Consider the following 20,452-nt stretch of genomic DNA (forward strand, 5'->3'; position numbering starts at 1 on the left):
CAGATTATTTGATGTCTTGGCCTTTGTCTGAACAGTTAGAATTTTTTCCCTATGTGTCTCTAGGAGAGCTGTGTCTGTGAAGCTTGTACCCCCTGGTTGGTACTTCAGCCACAAGGCTGGAAAAGTTTTCAGTATTGTATCTGACACTGTATATTATTGTGTGGTTCTGCATCTTCTCTGTTTTTGATTTGCTTGTGTTAAGCTGCATTGTTTCTTCTTCAAAGAATTGCTTTGCTTGACAAGTGCTGTCCCATTCCATGCAGTAAAATGCAGTGATTTCATTACAGTTTAAGGACAGAACTAGTGAAATTTGATGCAAAAAGCAAATAATGACTTAGAAAGCAAGGCTGTGGCTGCTGAGTGTGTATTTGTGCAGTGTGATTGTGGGGGTGGGTGAATGAGTATGGAGGAAATGGAAAAGGTTTTTTTTGCTACAAAATGCTGCATTGAGCATTTTGTAGGCATTCCTGCTTATACTAGGGTGAGTCTTCGGTGTTTATTACCTTGCAAGATCACTTCAGCTTCTCTATTAGCAGAAGAAAAAAAGTAGAGACAATGTAATTTTTTGACTGGAATATTATAGTTTGATCAGTCGCTGTAGTTAACATGTCCTGATCAAAATATTTACAAACCCAATTGGCAGTATTGCAGTATGTTTGAATATATCAGCTGTTTGATGCAGATGGGAACCAGTAAATGGTATTTTTACTGCAGTTACATGAAGATGCAGTTGTCCTACTAATGCTTTTATGTATTAATAGACAACAAAACTGAACAGATATGAGAGTTTCTTCATAGTAGATATCTGAGAATCAGATCTCTTACAGAAGTAGCCTAATGATCATAAATCTCTTTCCTGAGTACAGCAAGTGAACATTAATCTATGCAGGTCTGATTTAAATTGAGTTATCCTGACTGATGCCATCTGAAAATGACATGTAATTTCTTTAATTAATTTTATCCCAGTCATCCAGTGTTTGTGCATTTTACAATTTTTCTTTAGTCTAGCTAAACAAAAAGTCATCATCATGAAGAGAAATCACTGATCTCCTATGTAGTTTGATTTAAGAGCTCTAGCTTCATCATTAGCCTCCAAATTTTTTCAATTCTTAGAGATATTGACAGTTCATGTTTCCTCTCAGGTTTAGCTGTGGTGACTGCAGGAGGCAATCAAATTGTAGTCCTACTGTAGCTAAGCCTTCCTGGGCTTATGGATCTCTGTCTTCTGGATTGTAGTTTCCTCTGCCCAGGTTTTTGCTTGGAAAGACCTGTGAGAGGAAGCCTTAGATCCACGTACCTGCTTTTCCTGAAGATGGCTGATTAGCATGCAGTGAACTAAGCAAACTGGTTGTATCTGAGATGGTTAAAGAGGAAGCAGTCTCAGGCATGTAAGATAAGCAGTATGGTTGGATGGCATACTTCAGGGTTGCATTTATGGACAATGTGTAATGGAGAGTATTTGGAGGGTTATTATTACTGAACAATAGTAAGATGCTAAAAAGCCATTCATTTAGCTGCATATGGGGAAATGAAATATTGGTGAAATCATGTGTCTTGAATCTTCAAGAGTGGAAGGAGAAGAGAAACAAATTCAGCTCAGTGAAGAGCTTCCTTCCTTTCCTAAAGCAGTAAAGGTGGAGAGAAAGGTATTGCTGGTCACTGTCACTACCACAGAGAGACCTTGACAGGCTTGAGAGATGGGCCTGGGTGAACCTCATGAACCACAAGGCCAGATGCAAGGTGCTGCACCTGGGCCAGGGCAATGCCAAGCGCAAACACAAACTGGGTGGTGAGGGACTGAAAGCAGCGTTCAGGAGAAGGACTTGTGGGTATTTGTGGAGAAAAAGTTCATTATAACCTGGCAATGTGTGCCTTCCTACATCCCAGAAAGCCAGCTGTGTCCTGGGCTTCATCCAAAGCAGCATGGGCAGCAGGGGAGGGAGGGGATTCTGCCCCTCTGCTCTTCTCTGATGACACCCCACCTGCCAGGCTGCATCCAGCTCTGGGGTCCCAGCACAGGAAGGACATGGAACTAAGGGAGTCCACAGGAGATCCGTTAAGTCAATCACAGGGCTGGAGCAGCTCTCCTAGGAAGACAGGCTCAGAGAGCTGGGAATGTTCTGCCTGGAGGTGACTACAGTAAGACCTTCGAGCCGCATTCCACTACATAAAGGGGAAATACAGGAAAGCTGGAGAGGGATTTCTGACAAGGATGCATAGTGACAGGACAAGTGCAAATGGCCTTAATCTGGAAAAGGGCAGGTTTAGATTAGGTATTGTGAAGAAATTCTTTACTGAGAGGGTACTAAAAAAAGGATGAGCTCATGAGCTTCATTTTCATTCTTTATCTTGGCAAATCAAGCAGAAATGCATGCTGCAGAAGAACATGTTACAAAAATAATACTGAAAAGAGCTTATGGAGGCAGTTTGTTGCTAGTGAAGACTTACAGCATAAATGAACGTATCTGTTCCAGTCATTGTATTCTTCAGTAAGCTGTCTTTCCTGGGAATGGAGAGAATATAGGGAATGGAGACTGTCTCCTGGATTTATTTCCCAAATATATTTTGATGGCTGTGTTGCATTAAGGGAAAGAGAACTTAAGTTTATTCCTGATGTCCACCTAGACTTAAGACTAGGCATAGAGAAAAAAGGTTAGCTTAAGAAAAATTGCACATTTATAATTATTAAGGGTAATGTAATAATTATATACTTCTGTTGAAAGATTAAAATTTTGATACCCAGAATTCCAGTTAAAAGTAGAAGAAAGTATATCAGCCTGTACATGCCCACAACAAAAATGTTTACTTTCATGTATTTGTTTCTGAAACATCTCTTAGCATCAGTCACATGTGTTTCACCAATTAATAAGCATTGAAAGTAAATAAACTGTAATGCTTCCATGCAGCTAGCTTGAAAGTAATGACGTGCACAAGAGAAAAACTTAGTCTTATATGTTGTGTGTGTGTTACTATGAAGAAGGTAGATCCTTCCCGTCAATACTTTGCTTTCATACAGTAGGTTTGTCTTCTCTTTTCCTCTTGTTTGGAAGGCTCTTAATTTTATTAAGTGAGAACAATTCAAAGCGCAGAGTACTTCAGCTGTGTTCCGCTTCTGAAGATTCAGGGTGAAAGGTTACTTTGTCTATTTACTGATTTCAGCTAAGGGAAGAAAAAAGGGTAAAAGTAAAATTACAACTTGCTACATATTATTTGCTGTGTATTTCTACACTCTTTTGGACTGTTTTTCTAAATGGATTTGTGATGTGTTTTGGAAAGCTTTTCCATGTGTACATTAAGTTGCTGCTTATCTGTTACTTGACTGTGAAAGGGACTTCTGTTAGATTCAGACCTCATTGGGTTCTAAACTATGGTGTCTTGTGAAATTTAGTTCTTGGCTTTCTTGGGAGCTCTGAAGTCAAGGAATGTCTTTCCTGTGGACAGGAGGTCCATTCCTTCAGCCACTAGTGAAAAATGCTACAACTGAGTACAAAGCCTAATATTTAACTTGTCCTTTGAACTTTTATCATTTGACTTTTTGTCATTGTTTCCACTCATGGCAATTGTCTTCTAATGTGTTACAGAACAGGAGCAAACGCCTGGAAAAAGTCCATGTTGTTCTTGGGAATAAACCCTGTGATTTGGATTCACTTATTTCTACCCTGGCCTATGCCTACTTTCTAGACAAGGTAATGGAAAAATTTGACTGAGTGGTCTTAATTCACTTTTTCTAGGTTGTTGCAGACATCTTATTATTTAGTCAAGTGTAAAAATATTTTTCCTAGACAATGATTTTGTTATTATTGAAAGTGAGTTTTTAAAAGACAAATAATCAACATTTCTTTCCATACAAAAATAAATGTGTGGTTATTAGATGGCCTGTTGAATAACATGAGAAAATCAGTCCTTTGCTTCATTCTTTATCCTTTTCCTCTCCTGGTTTCTCAGGTACTCTGTAGGAGACAAATAGTGACAGGGGAAGGAAAAAAAAGTGTGAAATACCTTTTTTTTTTCTTCTTTTAACTAAGTGAAGGGAAGAAAACCTGAAACAGAAAATCTAGGCAGTTTCTAATTGCTTACTCTGTTAAAATACCATCCTGATGAAAGACAGGTCCAATTCTCACAAATGCACACCTGTGTTACAGGTCAGTCCTCCTGATGTTCTCTGCTTACCTGTGTTGAACATACCAAGAAAAGACTTCAGCTACTTCACTGAGACAAGATTTATTTTGGATGAGCTGAAAATCCCAGAGTCATTCCATATCTTCCGAGATGAAATCAATTTGCATCAGCTGAATGCTGAAGGGAAATTGTCTTTAACTCTTATGAACAGCAACATGCTGACAAGGTATTGCGTTTTATGTACACTGAAGTGGGTGAGTTTGAACTTATGTGAGTTTGAACTATTTCAAAAATTACGTTTTTTCTGTATTAATATTGATATTGCTATGTTAACACAGACCCAAAAAAAAGGAAACTTAAGATGTATTTTGTCTCCCTTTAAGTTGAATAACTATAACAAGGTGAACGGTCATCACTTTTAATGGAGCTTCCACTCTTAAAAACCTTGTGTTTTCACATGTCTTAGATTAGATATTTTAATTTAGTTAAATAGTCTGGAAGTTTCCTGTGGCCAGTAGATAAGAGATCAGAAGTTTTTTTCCTGCTTCTTAGTTAGGTTTCCTATGAGAATCTTACATTGATTTGCAGGTGCCCAGACACTGGGATATGTGCTGTTAAGATGGCCAGTGGATTATAGTGGTCTTTACCAACTACAGCCTTCCAAAAGGCTCACAGTTGACTGGAAAATCACAGTCTCAATACCCATCCTTAAGAGGGACCATTTACAAGGCCATTGTGAATCTTTTATGAAGAGCCTCTTTATAATGGTCAGCCTGTCTTCCCCAGAGTGAGGGGTTCTGTTTACTTCCAGCTGTCCTTAGAACTTCATTTAAGACAAGTGGCATCCTGTAGCCCCATTGTACTCTGAGAAGTTTATAGATTAGACTAAAAGTAGGGAAAATCTGAAGAAAACAAAATGTGTGAATCTCATAGCTGTTGATGTAGTAAGTGCTGTCAGCTCAGTGCGTCATTTGCGTCGCAGAGCAAAAATGATCTGTAAGATCTGCTTTTTGTTTATTACTGTCACTTCTGTGTTTCTTCTTTCCAAAGAATTACAGTTAGTATTTTATTATTAAAATTAGTTTGGCTTGGTTACTGCTATTGTGAACAGAAACATAAAGTATCTAAGTGCGAAAAAAAGAATTTTTGTAAGTTTTCAGAATATTCTGTTGGGAAAATCCTAAATCTCGTCTATATAAAGAAGGCTATTTTCAGCACATGTAGAAATACTTTTTTTCAGTAGTTTTTAATAGATTTTGATGAGGGAAATGCCATACTTAGTGATGTATCAAGCAGTTAAAGAACTCTGAACACTTAATTTAAGAATCACGGATTTAGGACCTCTGTGACATCGTTTCGCTTTATAGCAGATTTCAGGTAGCTGTAACAATGCTGTTGTAGTCCAGAATTTAAAAAAAATATGTTGCAATTTCTTACTGAGTTGACTATGTAGCTGTAAAGATAAATATATGTATAACTTCTAAATTTGCTTGATAGTGAGGATAAAAGTTTGGAATCAGCTGTTGTCAAAGTCATCAATCCAGATGAGCAATGTGACAGGAGCCTGGAGTTACAAGCGTGTTCTTCCTCTTTAGTCGTAAAAGAGATTCTTCAGAAGGCACCAGAGTTAATCACTCAGCAACTGGCTTATCTCCTCAGAGGTGAGAGATTACTCTTTATATTAAATACTGAAAGGTTTAATGGAGTGTTTCTGAATTTGCTCATGCAGAAAGAGTGTGATCCATTCTTTGGTTAACAATCCCTTTAAAGACTACGGGAAGCTTCATAAAAGAAGCAGGGAGTAAAGAGTTTGTTAAAGAGTAACATTATATTGAATATTAAAAATGTGCATTTAAAAATAGGCATGAGAGGTCTTTGCTGTATCACTAGACAAGAATATTAAATGAAGCTGTCGACATACCAGCTGGGTAGCTGGAAAAGCTGTGCAGTTCGTTGATTCCAGGGGCATTGTGGACAACAATATGGATTGGAATCTAATATTTACAAGTTAAAGCTTCTCCCTCCCAATGGTTGTACTTTTTTGTGGAATGATATTTTAATGGCATGATGCAAAACTTCTGCTGTTTAAAAACAGTATTACCAAATCTGCATTGTGTTCTCCTTTTCTTTTGTAGTGTATGCCCAGCAGAGTGCAAAGTGGCAGTGGGCTTCAACAATCAGAAGTATTTTCCTCTCTGTCTTGGAAGTTCATAATTTATATTCATTTTCTTGGTTTATTTGCTGCACAGAACTTTCCAGTTGGAAATAAAACTGGTGTTGAAAGAACAGTCACTGCTTTTAAGTTACTTACTGTAACTTAAACCGTTACTTACCATGTTTAGATAATGTTCAAGGAATTTTATAGGTTTTAAGTTTTAATGATGTGAAACTGCTAAATGTCCTTTTAAGAAATTAATGTGGGCCTGTTTAATGAGGATTATGAAAACTTGTCTACATTTAGACTTCAGAAGCAACAAGACTCTTGGCAAATCATTGTACCCATCGTTGTGATAGGTAATAAACATGTTATAAGAAATCAAAAAGATAATTTTTTAAAAAATATTCCACAGAATAAGCATTAACAGTAGCACAGCATTTAGCCTGCCCTTACAGTATTTTTCCATGCTAACAAGCTTTAGTTAACCTGCCATGAAACATTTTGTAAGCTCCAAATTTCTCTTGAGTAGCTCTCCAGGAGTCTAACCAAACGACCAAGCATAATAATTGGTTTTGGAGGCAGAACAAAAAAAGTGGTTTTGAGGAATATCAGGATACATGTTTGTTGGTGGAGAGTCAGAGGGAGAGGTCTGAATAATGTTCAAGAACATGTTCGAGTACTGTATGTGGATGTGTCAGCATGTTTTGTGCCTCCAATATGTATCCAGATTAAAATAAAGTGCTTTTATTAGTGTTTTCATTAGATATAGCACTTACAGTTTTGGGAATATAGTAGCTAATTCTATTTTTTTTAATCAATGAGTAATTACATTTTGATTATTACATTTAGTAGAGCAAATTTGAGGAACTTAGTGGATAAAAACTCTCTGCATACCTTTTTTGCATGGTATGAGAAATGACTGGCAAAGCCTAGAGAACAAAACACAGCTGCACTTGAGACTTGGTGTTTTTCTACTTTTCCCAGCAGCGCAGGGACAGGTACAGAGGCTGCAAAAAGGTCGTGTTGTGTTTTTTACATTTTGTTATGTTACTTCCAATGTAAATGTGTATATGGTTAGTTTGTCTAAATTTCAGGTGAAGTTCAGAACAGAAGGCCAAAGTAAAAGTTACAGGCTAAGAATTAGGATTTTATTTTCATAAAACTGCAGCTATCTGAGTCTCTGAGCTGGGAGGCCTTCTTTCATTTTCTGACTTTCGAGTGGGTATTTTGCTAGGAGACTTTAAGATAAAAGAAAACCTCATGTTTTTATAATTATCATGTGGTGACCAAGACTGCTTAATTTATTGACTGTTTTTGAAACTTTTTTTTTCTTAAAGCCTGTTAGCAGTTTTTAAATTCAATTAAAAAGGCAGATGTTTATGTATATACATTTCACCTTTGAGCAAACTTGTCTATGCTTGCTTGTCTATGTTTAAAAAAAAAAAAAAAGAGAAAAGACATTTCCTGTTAAAGTGAGCATTACTGATTTAGGCATTTTTATATTTAAAGATTAATTTTTTTTAGGTGAATGCTTTTCTGGTATCTTTATCTCCTTATCAGACATTATACAAGCTAATTCTACCCTTGGGCTTTTGAGTAGAGCCTGCTTGGAGAATTAGTGTTGTACAGCCATATTTGCCTTAAGTTAGAGCTTCTTCTGTCTCTGGATTTGTGCCAGAAGCAAACAATTACAGAACCTGCCAGAGCCCTGGGCCTGTATTATTTTATTTCCCAAGAGATGTTTATGAGGGGACTGTTGCCAAACTCAAGATCCATTAAACTGCTGAATCATTACATTCTCTGTTGCAGCCAGCTGGCAAGGATGTTATTCCAGGCACTCACTGTCAGGTGTCTTGGGTCAATGCACTCTCAAAAATGCCTCCTTATGTTTATTTGTATAAGGCCTTGAAGGATGCCACAAGGTGCAAACCACAACATGTAAATATAGACAGATTTCCAGCAAGAGTGTCAGCAATTTTTTTAATGTGAATCTTTTGCTAGTGATGAGCTGCATAGTTGAGGTCTTTTCAAGCCCTGTTGGGGCAGTCTGACTTTCAGCAGAGAAGATTAGTTTGTTATTCTAACCACACAGGCAAATGTTAAGAAATGCCCTTTTAAGGACTTCGGGAATTAGGCCAGTATTTTTTTTTTTGTTCTGTCTTGTACATTGATCAGATGGTTCACATGCTTCTGCATTGATGCATCCTTAATATATACACCCGGAAGAAAGGATCATTTTGACCTGCACCAAACACTGCACTTACTTGGGCTGACACTTCTTTTTAATATATGGAAGCAGGGGTTTTTTTGGAGGCAGTGCTTTTCCTCTCTTTTCCCCAGTTACGCTTTATTCCAGCTTCATTTCATTTCCTGTCAATCACAGTAAAGATTGCTTAATTGTATATATTTACAGTTTTGGTTTGCAGGTTTTTTTTTTGCGGGGCACGGTAGTGTGTGAGGAGTGTTGAAGTATACTTTCCATAAGGGACTGTTGGTTTTCCCCTTTTTCCATTATTTTTACAGGTTATGGAACAAAACCTTTTTCCTTTATTTTACAGGTTATGGAACAAAACCTTGACAGGAGAAATGCCTATATTTTCATTGTACTGTTTCTCTCAGCCGTAAACTTATAATTCAGGAGATGCTTGTACTGTTCTTAATGTTTTCCCAAAACGACTTCTGCCTTCATTAGATCGTGTTTAATATTAATGCACAGCAATTGCTTTTGGCAAAACTAATGCTTTGCTTCCAAACTGCTTTGCAAAAAATAATAAAATGCACATTTTTAAGAGCCTTAGCCTATTTTCTAGTGACCTCTTAAAAAAAATGTAGTAAAATGTGATGTACACAAGAAATAATATTGAATCTTGTATTGCCTATTATATTTTTTTTTCTCTGCTTGTAAGCAGACAGCAGCCACCATTATGCTTTCAGAAACCCTAGGAGAGTTGCACCAACACTCAGTAAAATCTGCAGGGGATTTCTGAGACTAGGTATTGCTGTTACAGCAGGTATTTATAAGACAGCACATGACTAAATGGACTACTGACCTTTGGTCAAGCAGAAGTAACTTAAGTGAACTCTTTTTCTAAACTACCTGGAATCTTAACCCTCACGGGGATACTGAGGATGCCTGGGGGAGAAGAAGTGTGTCCTTCTCCCCTGGTGATGAGAGTATTGAAGACTGATCATAGCATTAAAGGGCAAGTAAATGTTGATCTTGGGGTTTGCTGACACCCTAGTAATTTGAGAATGATCCTTTTCTTGCTTTCATCCTAGTAGAAAAGTTATCAATTGCAAGCACTACAGTTTTGGTGTGACTAGTGAGAAAACCAGAGCCTTTTAGAAACATTTCTGAGGTGTCAGCCTATTGTGAATGATGGTTGCATCATGTTGGCTTCCAAACTGGTGGGCTTGGGTGGATACACAACTCACACCTCTTGTTCTTCTGTGTTTTCCTGTATGTTTGTATTAGGTTTTGTCTTGATCTTACCCAAATATTCATTCCCTGAAGCACACACAGCTGTGGTAAAAGTTTCATACATTGTATATCTGAGGTTCTGTGCAGATGGACAGACTGCTGAACTCATCCTTATACTGCTGGAGGGCTTTACAGGATATGCTGCAACCTTGCTTCAGTAGGTGTGATGAATTTGAGCACACATTGCAGATCCAGCACTTTTGCTGGAGTCTCCATTTCCTCTGTGTGTGCATGAGCAATTTCCCTCTCTGTTTCTGGAGGAGGAAAAAAAAGCAGAAAATTGTTGTTGCTAAAATGCTTTGTGCAGCCTGGTCCCTGAGCTGCCCTTTTTCCAGATGCAGCTCTGTGCTGACTGAAAGCGTGTTGTGGGGTGTCTCAATCATTCTGGTCACCACTGTTTCCTAGAAAAGTGGAAGCTTTAGAATGTATCTCAAGAGTATATATGTAGCACAAGCACTGTTATCTACTGTGGAGTTGAGCAACAAAGGGATATTTTTAGGTCAATTATTGGGAATGCTGCTGGTTGAGAAACTTTCTTCCTGTTAGAGGGACTGAAAACCAGGCCTTGATAATGGGTGTAGATATCTGGATACTTTATATATTACTATTTACCTGCAGAAGTCTGAATTCTGCTTGTTATGTCGTGTACATAGATTTAGAAGTATCAATCTGGATAAGTATATGTGATTTTCATGCAGTCTTCTTTTTTTTTTAATACTGTCAAACAGCAGGAACATTGTCTTAAAATGATTGAAAGACTGACATAAAGAGCTGCTGCGAATTAAAAGAATATTGGCAGTTACAATATCTGTAATAGAAACACAGAACGGAACTTCATGTATTTGTATTTAATTCTAGAAATTAGTATCTGATGGGGAGCAGCTTTTGGCTTGTTAAGCATTATTTATTGTTTAATCCACAAAGGATTTGTTTAATAAGAGTATGTTTACTTAGCATGGCACAATTATTTTTGTTGCAAGTGGTTTGTGAATTTTGAAGAAATGCTTCTTGTTATTTCATATGATGATATTATAGGAGAAAAGGAAAATTAATAAATAGTAGATGTTTGGATCCTAGCTCATCTGGTGAGATTGAGGGTGGCAGTGTCAAGGTTTTTCATTTACACTTTTTTGCTCTGTGCTGAAGCCTACACACTTTGTTTTGCAGTAACTGTCTTATTCACTTACTGTACTTCGTTGCTCATTGACCCAGCGTGATGCAATGAAATCATACACTTGTTTGAAATTCTTGTGCACAGTAGAGTAATAAATTATTTTTAGGCTGAAGTATAAGATTTTATCATCCTGAATTTACTGTGAGTGATTGGAAGCAAACACTGTCTTTGGGTATATTGATAAATGGAATCACGGTCTCCAGGGAATGAAAGGGGTGACTTAGTGTGCAGCACATAGTTGTCTGAAAATACATGATGCTCACTTCTGTGTTGTAAGACAGTTCCAATCACTGTGAAGTTATTTACTGGGTTTCTCTTAAATTTTAAAATTTTGATTGTCTGATTTGGTGTTTTTTGGTGCGTCCGTTGACAAGAATTATCCAGGGTTAGTTACACTGCAGTGACCAATGACTTTAAGATCATTCAATTCAAACACCACTGCCATGAACAGGGGTACCTTTCTGTAGTCCAGGCTGCTCAGAGCCTGGTCCAATCTGGCCTTGAACACTTCCAGGGATGGGGCATCCCCATATTCTCTGGGCAGCCTGTTCTGGTGGCTCAACATCGTGACAGTAAAGTATTTCTTCCTTTTGTCCTCCTTATTATCTCCGTTGTAGGAGTTCAATGACAGATCTGTAGAAGGAAGGCTGACAATGTGGATTTATGTTTCAAAACACAGCAGCACTTGGTCTAATGCCTGGAGAGAGGACAATATAGGCTGGTGTGCTGTCGGCTGCTGCTGGCTGTGCTGCACAGCCGTGTTAGTGTACAGAAGCACGCTGCACACCGTGGCAGCACTGGGGCCAGCCAATTAGCTGTAGCAGAGGCACTGAAGAGGCAGCCAGTTCTGATTTAGGAGCTTCAAGTTAGGAAGATGTTTCCATGTGAAACTCTCAGTGAACACTCAGTGGAAGCAACCTCCAAGAAGGAACCCCCAAGAAGCAATATAGTAAAACTTCTTGTTTCTGTTGTACCTCTTTGATATCTACAGGAGACATTGATTTTTTTGTCTTTCAATGTTTCAGGGAGCATTCTCTTCAAGTGCATGTCTTTGGAAACTGACAGAATGACAGAGCACCATGAGAAAGTACTGTCAGTGTTGGAGGAAAAGTTTCCAGATCTTCCTCCACGAGAGGAAATCATCTTTGTTCTCCAGGAGACTCAGTTTAACACCCAAGGTAGGGCAACTTCCTTCCATTTTTCAGACCTGTTACAAATTTATTTGTGTAATTGTATCAGAATACTGTTTTATTGTGTGTGGTGAAAATAGGTGTAGCATGCTATCTCATTGACAGTTAAATGTTGTATATTAATTTTAAATTAAGCTACTTACATTCTAAATAATGAAATTGTGATTTCTTTTGAGGAACTATTTAGCTCATAAATTATCTTGTGTATTTTTTACAGATAAAGTTAATAATTTATTTTTCATATTGCTTTTACAAGTGTATGTTCATCAAGAATTTATGTTGATCATGTGGACATAAAAAATGTGTCAGCCCATGGGCAGAAATTGTATTACAATTGCCTATGTTGTATGGAAGTAGATTTTGTGTTATGACCCAGATTTACTAGGGGCTGTGTATGGGTGAAGTCAGTTTGACATCAGACTCAGATTAAGGAAGCAGTGGGAAAGTTGCAATTCTTTTCCTTTCTTCTGATAGAAGTACTGAGTATAAATATTCAGTGATCTAAAGTGGCAATGTTTGAATCCAAAATTTAGTAGCAGGCTTTTGAAGAGATGCTGTGAAAACTTGAAGAAAATTGTTGCAATAACTCTTACAATTTTTACTGCATTTACCACCAAGTTCTTAACAAAGAGTGAGTATTAAATTCGTAGGGGTATTTCTCTGTTGGATATATCAGGTAAGCACAGGGTCCATGCAGACTCAGGGTTTTTATTTGTTCTCTATCTGCTCATATGCAGAAAGTAGTCATGGAAATTCAGACCATCAGCCTGAGACAGCTGCCCTGTCTGGTAGATAAGGACAGAATTTGACATGCTGCTTCCTTTGCCTTTTCTTTCAGTGAGATTACAGGGTAATGTAGTTCAGGTCTGTAAAGTTTCACATGAATTCTCTTAAGCTCCTCTACTCAAGTAATCAGTACAGTTCAGGAATGAACTGCATGCAGATTGGAAGGTGGTGATGAAGGTAGCTTTTATGTAGGAGGTCAGTTCTTAGTTCTGCCAATTGCCAGGGAAAACGATTTAGTACTGTTTGTCATGAAGTTTTCTGTAATATCAGATGTGAAATTTGGACAAGTATATGTAGTGGGTGTAGTCTGCATGGTACTGGTTGCCTGTCACATGAGGCATGGGGAGGGCACTGTCATGCATCTTCTTTTTTTTTTTTTTTTGGCTTATTACTCCTGTTTTCTGTGTATTACAAGGCACATATTTACTGTATATTCATATGCATGTGCATATATTACATGTGACATTTCTTTTAGTAGGATGCTGCTGAGTTTCAGGAGCCTCTTGAAGGATGTAACCTCTACTGAGTATTTTACCTAATACACTCATTATTTGAGGCAATATTAGGACAATGCAGCCAAAATATTCCTCAGTTTCTGGCAGAAATCATGATTTATAGGCCTGAATTAGTTCGTTATTTAAGGCACAATAGGTTGCAGCCCCCCAGAAAATGTATAGGTTATATACAAAATTTTTTAAATGACAACTGTGTAAATGTTCATCTTGACATTAGATTGACTGCAGTAGCTGGACTCCATACAGGAACAGTAATGAAAGGACTAATTTATTTGACTCAGATTAGTATTTGTTTCCCTCTTGAAAATAATTTGTATAAACACATGGTGGTTGTTGAACTGCTGTGCCTTAAAGGTTGGTGGATGTTTTAGTTGTTGCCCTGCCCTGAGATAGGTGGCTTGTGGCATTCTTTACATAGACATTTGGCTATCATATCTCTGTTGCTATCATGTGATGTAGTTATGTTCCTCTACATAACATGTATTTGTTTTGTGAATCTTTGCAGCATTTTAGACAAACACGTCTGTAATATCTGTGGGTTTGCGGGCTGTAAAGTCCAATCCCGGCTAGCTTAGGACTCCGCCCGCATGGATATTACATAGACGAAGCAAAAGGGAAGCGCTCTTTCTCCAGGTGGTTCTAATGTCCTGTTTTATTGGCTGGAAAGGGACATCTGTGTGGTGGACCACCCAGGTGGAAAAAGTGGAAGTGGTCCAATCCCAGAGGACATTTATACCGCAGGGATGGAGGGCTGCAGCCAATGGGAGACCACTGAGGAGGGGCAAGGGGAGGGTTACAAGGGCACAGACCACCAGGGGGGTGAATGGAGAACATACCATATGAGGGAAAAAGGGTACAATCCATGTGACATAATGTTTCAAATCACCCAGTGCAATACAACAACTAGATAACTATTTAGTGCACTACAACACACATCCAATGAGGGAAACATAGTGACCTGGATTTTCAATACATTGGGCTTAAACATACCAATATGGCTGGCTGCAGTTCCTGTTTTACACGATTGTTTCTGATGATAATGTTTCTATGTTACGAAGGACATAAGAAAAATTCATTGGTGTTATCAATTTGTAAAGACAGTCAGAAAGGTTGAATGACCGTGTTTACAGAATATCTTAAGTTCCTTGCTTTTGAATATTTCATAAACACCATAGTAGTCCACAGGTGCTTTTCAATATATTAATTATTTCAGAAGTAATTTTATATTTGTGATTTCATATTAGGCCGTAGAAATTGCCTAGCTGTACATTATCATCAGCGGGAATTACGTTCACATAAAACTTCAGTGTTCACACAGGTGTTGTAGTAGACTTAATTCTTCATACTTGTTGTCAGTGTGTATCCTCCGTTAAATTTCTTCCTTTCTTAAAAAAAATTCCTCTAGAAACATTAAGCATTGAAACATTAATGTTACCTTTAATCTTCTCATACAATGTCCTGAAATACAGGAGGAAGGTTCAGCATTAAGGTCTAAGCCGTGTTTTTAATTTATGCTTGTGCATCTGTCACAAGCATAAAAAAAATTTTGTTTATTTCCTTAAACAGGTGTGAACATTGAGGAGGTCATGCTGAAGGATCTGAAGGAGATTTCAGATGGAGAAATCAAAGTAGCGATCAGCACTGTGTACATGACACTGGAGGTAAGAGGAAACTTAAAACATGTTTAACAGCCTTATTGCATATGGAGATAGTTCTTTAAAACATGTGAACAAGTTATGTTCCCAATATTTTTTCCAGTATGAGCAGAATTTTCAGTGATTTAATTAACTCTGAGAGAAGTAGTAGCTATTTGTTATCTGATTTCCATTATTATGATATTGTAATTATTCCCTCCCTTTGGATTGTACTATGGTGTGTTAAAAACAATGCCATAAACAAATTGGAACCTTTGGGTAAATTGAAGGTGCGAGCTTTCTGCCTTAATCAGAAGAGCTACGTGTTGCTGGATATTATTTAAAAATATTATTTTAAAAATGTGAATACTTAGATCACTGAACAATGACATGATACTGTTATTTCTGATTGGAGTTTGCATACTGGCATATTGATTACTAATAAAACCTATGTGATTTGAAGAAAATATCAATAGCAAAAACATATTTATGTAGTATATATTTGTAATTTTCAGTCTCTTCATTTGCATGAAAGTCACATATATAGAAGTATTTGAAATGTAGAAGAAATTTTCATCTACTTTTGCACTAAATCATAACTTTTTTTTATGTCAAATGCTGCTAAAAAAAAAATCAAATCTTTTGAATAGTTCTTGCCTTGTAGGTCCTAAGAGATTTCTTATAATATGTGTCTTGCAATGCATTTTACACAAAATAAGATGCTTCTGTGGTTGAACAAGTTTTGGTTACAATCCAGCTAATAATTACCCATAGATTTCTTCTTGCGTACTAAAATATAGAAAGCAAATTAGGTAGCAAAGCTTCAAGAAATGAAGTAGACTCTGTTAGTTTTCAATTAGTTGTTCCAATATTAAGCAATCTTTACCACCAAAAAAGTGCTGCTTTATGAAGCATAATTTGATCTTAAAAATTAGGCTGAGGCTGGACGGAAAGGGGATGGGGAAGGAGTGCTGTAAGATAAATCCCCAAAAGAGAAAATGGGATTTTATAAAGTTTTTAGTAAAATATTCATCTTCTTTAGTTCTAAATCTTTCTCTTTTACTCAGTCAGTTTCAGTTAATGGTGGACAGAGCTAGGAGCTAGATTTAGCATTACATTTTCTTTTTGTTTATTTTACATTAAATCGTGTTGGATAACGATGTAGAATACAGATCTTGTGCTCCACAGGTTGAAGCTCCAGATAAATCTGTTCTGACCTCTTATTTGCAACTCTATATGCTCAAATTAATTATAACTCAGAACTTGTCTTCCTTTTGTCTGGATCTCACAATTTGACTTTGTCAAGAGTTCCTAGTTCTCAAAGTAGGCAAATTTTCAACCTTTCTTCAGTGAAGTGTAACATGTGATGCTGACTTACCTGGGTGAAAAAGTGTTAAGATCTGGTGCTTAAGCAGTAAATGTTTCATAGTTGTTTTTCTTACATAGCTGGGAGGGCAGGGGAGATTCATTTGCCTGTAAGAACAAACTGAACAGATTTTACTAATGTTAGATGATTTTTTTTTTGCCCCAGTCTGTTAAGTAATTTTATTACTAGTATTTCTGATGGCATTTCTTTTTGGAAACAGTGGGTACCTTCCTTTGCTTTTTGCTCTGTTTTTGTGCTGTGGATAGTTTGTGTCATAAAGGACTAAGTTTTCAGGGGTGTAACTGCTTTTATTTTTCTAGGTATAATGTTTGTAAAGTTATTGGAATGGAGATGCGTTTTGCATTGGAGTTAGTGCTCTTTGCAATTACTGCTCTTTGTTGAAGTGAAAGCACCCTAATTTCTGGTGCTTGGCCAGCAAAAGATGGTTTTTACTCGATTTTTTTAGCAATAGGGATCACATGACTTCACCCAGTGTCAGAAACACAATACATATAAGAAATGAATGACAAAACCGTCCAGACCTTCTGTTCAGTTTAGAATTCTGTTATGAGCTCAGAATACACAGACTTTAATGAATTCACAATTTTCTCAGCAATGATAGTGGTAGTTTGTTGTTCATCCTTAAAGTGCTCCACAGATGTTACCTGATTAAATATTAAGGAAACATGAAGAACTGGCTTGGCAACAGGTGTTGAATCTCTAGTGTGTTTGTGGTTTTGCTTTTTCAGAAGTATCACAAGGTCAATTTTTCCCCTTAATAATAAAAAAATATTCAAAAGTATCTTCCATTAAAATGCTTTCTATAGGGCAGCCATTTTGTGTGAATGTGTTTAGGTTTCTCTAACACTCCATATACAGCTTTGCATTTGTTGAGATAACCTTTGGATCCTGGGCCTCCTGAATTTAGGTGGCATTAAAGCTGTAAATGGAAATCAGACCTGTGTCAACAGTGACTAGCTGTCAGAGTGTATGCTGCTTGAATTTTACATATGTAACCACTTTATTTTTGAAGAGAAGGATGGAATAAAAGGTACACTGCCCTGATCACAGTTATTTTTGTATCCTTTGCTGGAAAGTTTCTCCAAGTCATAATCAGGATTACTCATAAGATATTGTAGCAAAATTCAATGCATGTGTTACAGTTAATTTCTGTTACATTTTGTTATACCCTTAGAGTATCTTTTGCTGCTTCTCTGCTGGAATTCTCTTGGAAATTAGAAATGTTGTCTCAATGCAGCTTTCTGGGAAAGTAATATTATTCCTGAGAAATGAATACTTCTGTTGTAAAGCGAACTCTTTTCTCTGCTTTTTTAAGTGTAGTGGGAGAACAGGGCACTGGGAGAACAATCCAGGTTTCATGAATGTTCAGTTCAGTTGAAAGGGCTAATTATAACATAGATTAATAATATGCTTGTTGGACTAAGTCTTTTATCTGTTCATTCATGAAAATTCATTCTAACTGCTCACAAAACTTATGATTGTAGAAAATCAGTTACCTCCTGAGGAAGCAGGTCAATCGGTGAAAACAAGTTCTGTGATTATCTGCTACTGACTGTGGCAGACAAGGGGGTGTTCTGAAGGTCTGTTGAGTTTCATGCATCTGGCCATGGCATCCACATACTTCATAAAGATGATTTCCAGGTTGTAGAGGTTGTATGCCACTTGTAAAAGCTAAGAGAACATGTCAGAGCTGCAGTGGAGGCTGCTGTCACCAGTGTTGTTTCCTCAAGAAAGTGACCTGCACATTCATGCTGCTGCGGGAAGCTTGACTGTCCTTAGGTAGCCTCCGTAGTCCAAATGAGTTTGGGATAGTACCAATAGGAAGTTCTTTCTCTTGTAACAACTTCCCCTTTGTGGCTTTATGCCTCAGAGGAACTTTTAGTGGCAGTTCCAGCAATAGACATTTAAGAAATGTAGAAGTGTTTGGGTGCACGGTTTATCATCTTCCTATGAAAAAAGAGTCTTATCTTGGAAATAGATTTTAATTTTAAAGCTATTTTGTAGTAGTAGTAAGAAATGCCAGTGTTTCATAATTTCAACAATTTTATTTCTGGATTTTGAAAAGTGATGTTTTGAATACTTCTGTAAAGCAAATCACGGACCTCTGTCTTAGCTGAAGCATGTCAAACAAGTGCTAGGTAAACCATGGCACCTAAATAAGTTAGATTACTATGTCTTTGAAGATTTGAAATTTTGTTGTCTGTCTGTAATGATTATGTATATATATTGTGTATTTGGGAACTTTTTTCTCTTGGTATAAATATAAATGCATTTTAAATGGCAGATTGGTCCATGAATTTGTTTTTAATGCAAAAGACAAAACAAGAAGCAAACCCCAAGTAAACATGTTAACATTTAATCTTCCAGTAATGGAATTGGAAACAAAATTCTCAGCAACTTACAATAGCAATGCGGTTCAAAAGTATTTTTCTGATGCCTGTTGTGAGAAGTTAGGGTATGTAAAATAAATGATGTATAGAGCTGTAGGAATGCGACTTTTGCAGACTACCTTATGTCTAAGGAACATTAAACATAGGGTTCTCGTTTAGCAAATAAATAACCATTCATTTCAATGGCTGCATAGTCTGGACTTTTGTGCATATTTTTGTAAAGATGAGAAGAGGCCATTAGGGATTTAATATAAAATAAATCGCCACGGGGTCTTCTTCTAGTCCTAGTCTTTCTGCCACATGGTGTGTCACTAATGTGCATAAATGGGCTTAAATGAATTTGTTATCTGTATTACATTTGCAGTATGTATATATTTATATATTATTTTTTAATTGTGCTTAAAAATAAAACATTAAATACATCATTTCTGAGAGTTGAAAACATACCATTTGTAAATAAATCAACCTTAATTAAGGTCTTAAAATGTCAGTGTGTGATATCTGCCTTAGGAAAATTTATAACATATATAGTACATAAAGCTTAAACATACTTTCACTTGCTTTTTCAGAAGTATTAAGAGGCTAAAGTCATAACCTCATATGACTGTGTAATGCGGCCACACGTGAATTATTAACGTAAATACCATACTCATGCTTAAACACCAGACTACCATCTTCTGGAGGACAGTAGCTGTCCAGTTGATGCCTCAGGTCATCCAGAGTACCCCAGTTGTAACAAGTACCCCAGGTGTGGAGAGGTTAGGCTAGCTGAATTCTCTATAGTGACTTTTCTCTAAAGATATGAAAGGAATCTGGTGGGGAGAGCCATCTAAGTGGTGATTTTGAGTGGTTGGCATTGCAGCCAACTGGGAAATAAGCCAGGCGAATCGGCAGTGACAACTGTTCCTTAGCTGCCTTCCAAGATAAGAATGAGACCTGGCACTTCATGTGCATTTATACAAATGTGCAGAGCCAGGAGAATAAGCCCTGGGAACTCAACATCCGGTCTGAAAGTTAGGGTATCACAGGAGTATGATGGGACAACTCCCATGACTGGAGGAATATGATGGATGGCTATAGGCTGTTTTGTAAAGAGAGTCAGGGACGAAGAGGAGGGGGACTTGCGCTTAAAGTTGAGGACAACCTCAAATGTACAGAAGTCAACTAGAGTGACCGTAGAAGCCCTATCAAATGCCTCTGGGTCGAGGTTAAACAGGTCATCTCCTAACAGTATTGTGGAGTTTGGGGTCTGGTTGTGCACTCTGAAGGTTAGTACTAAGGCAGGTTAGTACTTCAGCTTGCTCAGAGCTCGACTGAAAGGCAAGCTTCCATGAAGAATAAAGGAGCTAGTGACTGCTGTGAGTTTTTGAAGAGAGCTCTCATGAAAAACAGAAAAATCAGTTAATCCCCTTCAAAGGGAAGGGAAGTAGGTGGAACATGAGACCCTCTTGGTTTAACTGTGAGCTTCTGAGTCTGTTCAGGACCAAAAGAGAAGCGCACCAGGGATGGAAAGGGAGTTACAAATCTATTGAGAACCCCAAGAACATTGCTAGGGCGTGAGATGCTGTTAGAAAAGCAAAGGCTCAGCTTGAATTGAAATTGCAAAAGATATCAAAAT

General features: G+C 37.4%; 1 protein-coding gene across 7 annotated transcripts in view; it reads left to right on the forward strand.

The window, feature by feature from the left end:
* PRUNE2 (prune homolog 2 with BCH domain) overlaps positions 1 to 20,452 on the forward strand; it is a 133,146-nt gene that overhangs the window by 22,283 nt on the left and 90,411 nt on the right. For all 7 annotated transcript variants that reach the window (XM_038123556.1, XM_038123549.1, XM_038123552.1 and 4 more), the window contains exons 2-6: positions 3,582 to 3,686; positions 4,143 to 4,345; positions 5,617 to 5,780; positions 11,958 to 12,110; positions 14,990 to 15,084. In XM_038123556.1, the coding sequence (XP_037979484.1) occupies positions 3,582 to 3,686; positions 4,143 to 4,345; positions 5,617 to 5,780; positions 11,958 to 12,110; positions 14,990 to 15,084 (720 nt within the window). The remainder of the gene's footprint in view (positions 1 to 3,581; positions 3,687 to 4,142; positions 4,346 to 5,616; positions 5,781 to 11,957; positions 12,111 to 14,989; positions 15,085 to 20,452) is intronic.

The sequence above is a fragment of the Motacilla alba genome, chromosome Z (genome assembly GCF_015832195.1).
Source record: "Motacilla alba alba isolate MOTALB_02 chromosome Z, Motacilla_alba_V1.0_pri, whole genome shotgun sequence".
In the NCBI taxonomy this organism is placed as follows: Eukaryota; Metazoa; Chordata; class Aves; order Passeriformes; family Motacillidae; genus Motacilla; species Motacilla alba.